This window comes from Trichinella spiralis (genome assembly GCF_000181795.1).
Source record: "Trichinella spiralis strain ISS 195 chromosome Unknown Scfld1766, whole genome shotgun sequence".
Classification (NCBI taxonomy): Eukaryota; Metazoa; Nematoda; class Enoplea; order Trichinellida; family Trichinellidae; genus Trichinella; species Trichinella spiralis.
In genome coordinates, this window is record NW_003528705.1 from 1 (window position 1) to 1183 (window position 1183).

At 37.9% G+C, this 1183-nt stretch overlaps 1 protein-coding gene across 1 annotated transcript; it reads right to left on the reverse strand.

The window, feature by feature from the left end:
- Positions 1-288: 288 nt before the first annotated feature.
- Positions 289-916, reverse strand: Tsp_13537 (conserved hypothetical protein). The gene is given in 2 exon segments (XM_003368846.1): positions 289-859; positions 879-916. The coding sequence occupies 2 exon segments, from the start codon at positions 914-916 to the stop codon at positions 289-291; spliced, it is 609 nt and encodes a 202-aa protein (XP_003368894.1).
- Between the last annotated feature and the right edge of the window lie 267 nt (positions 917-1183).

The following is a 1183-nucleotide window of genomic DNA, read 5'->3' on the forward strand; positions in this document are numbered from 1 at the left end:
GGAGAATACTGTTTCCATCGTATGCAAGTGCCTCAGCTTATCGTAAAATGTATAAATTTCACAAATTTGCACATTCTAAAAGTAAACAATAATAATAAACATTATCATCATGGACTCCAATGCCACGGGAGTCCATGATGTTTCCAGTGATTAATGGAAAGTTTTGTCACCATCTTCTGGAAGTTCATAAAATCTATTCAACCGATTATATCAACTTTCGTATACTGAAAATCTCACAAATGCATTCATTATTGTGATTACATTCCAGATGTGATCTTCTCTGTGAGCTTACGCTCTTTCAGGCTTCTCCATTGTAGATAGATTTGCCCTCGTATTGGCATCGCATATTCCGTGGATTTTTCCGTTTGAATTTGTTGGGTGCACTTGGGTCTTGTAAACTATACGGTTGATCCATAGACAAAATTGTTGATTCGGAAGAAGTAATTCCACTTTGTATATATATACTAGAGGATCATTTTTGTTTGTTCGAGTCAATCGCCTCACTAATACTTTGCCATGTTGGGAAGAATGTACCCGTCGGTGTTCTTCGCTGGCAAGAGAACAGCTGAAATGAGGAATCCCCAGAGATGGGGAATTGTGTTGATTGCTATCGACATTAATGAACGTATCGAGTGTAATTGTCAAATCTAATGCTTCTTCCCATTGTTCTATTGGTAACTGTTGAAACCATTGCGCTAGGGTGATTGCTTTCCATACGACTCCGTGATATCTTTTTCTCGTCCCTTTCCTTGAGGGCTTGCATGCAGTCGTACGGCTAGTAACCTCACAAACAGTTAACACATATCGATTACTTGACACAGATGGCAGTGGTCCTTTAAAGTCGATGTTTAACCGTTGCCTTAATTTGATTTATAAACAAAATAGCTGATTCGGTAAACAACACATTGGCAGGCATTCAAATCAGTGCAGATCACGGCTTTATACCTTTCTCTATGCTAAATCAAAATGAATTGATCATTAATAATAAAAAAATGTGCACGCCTACATTCTACACATACTTTAAAACACTGCCAACGCTTCTTTGCTAAAGCAGTATATTTTAACAGCAGTTGTTTCTCATTTTTATCACCGTCAATGCAATTCTGATACACCTCTATCCCAGTACAGAAACATCGATCTTATCAATAGGTTGCTGGGTTCGAATCTGATTCATCTACCCAAA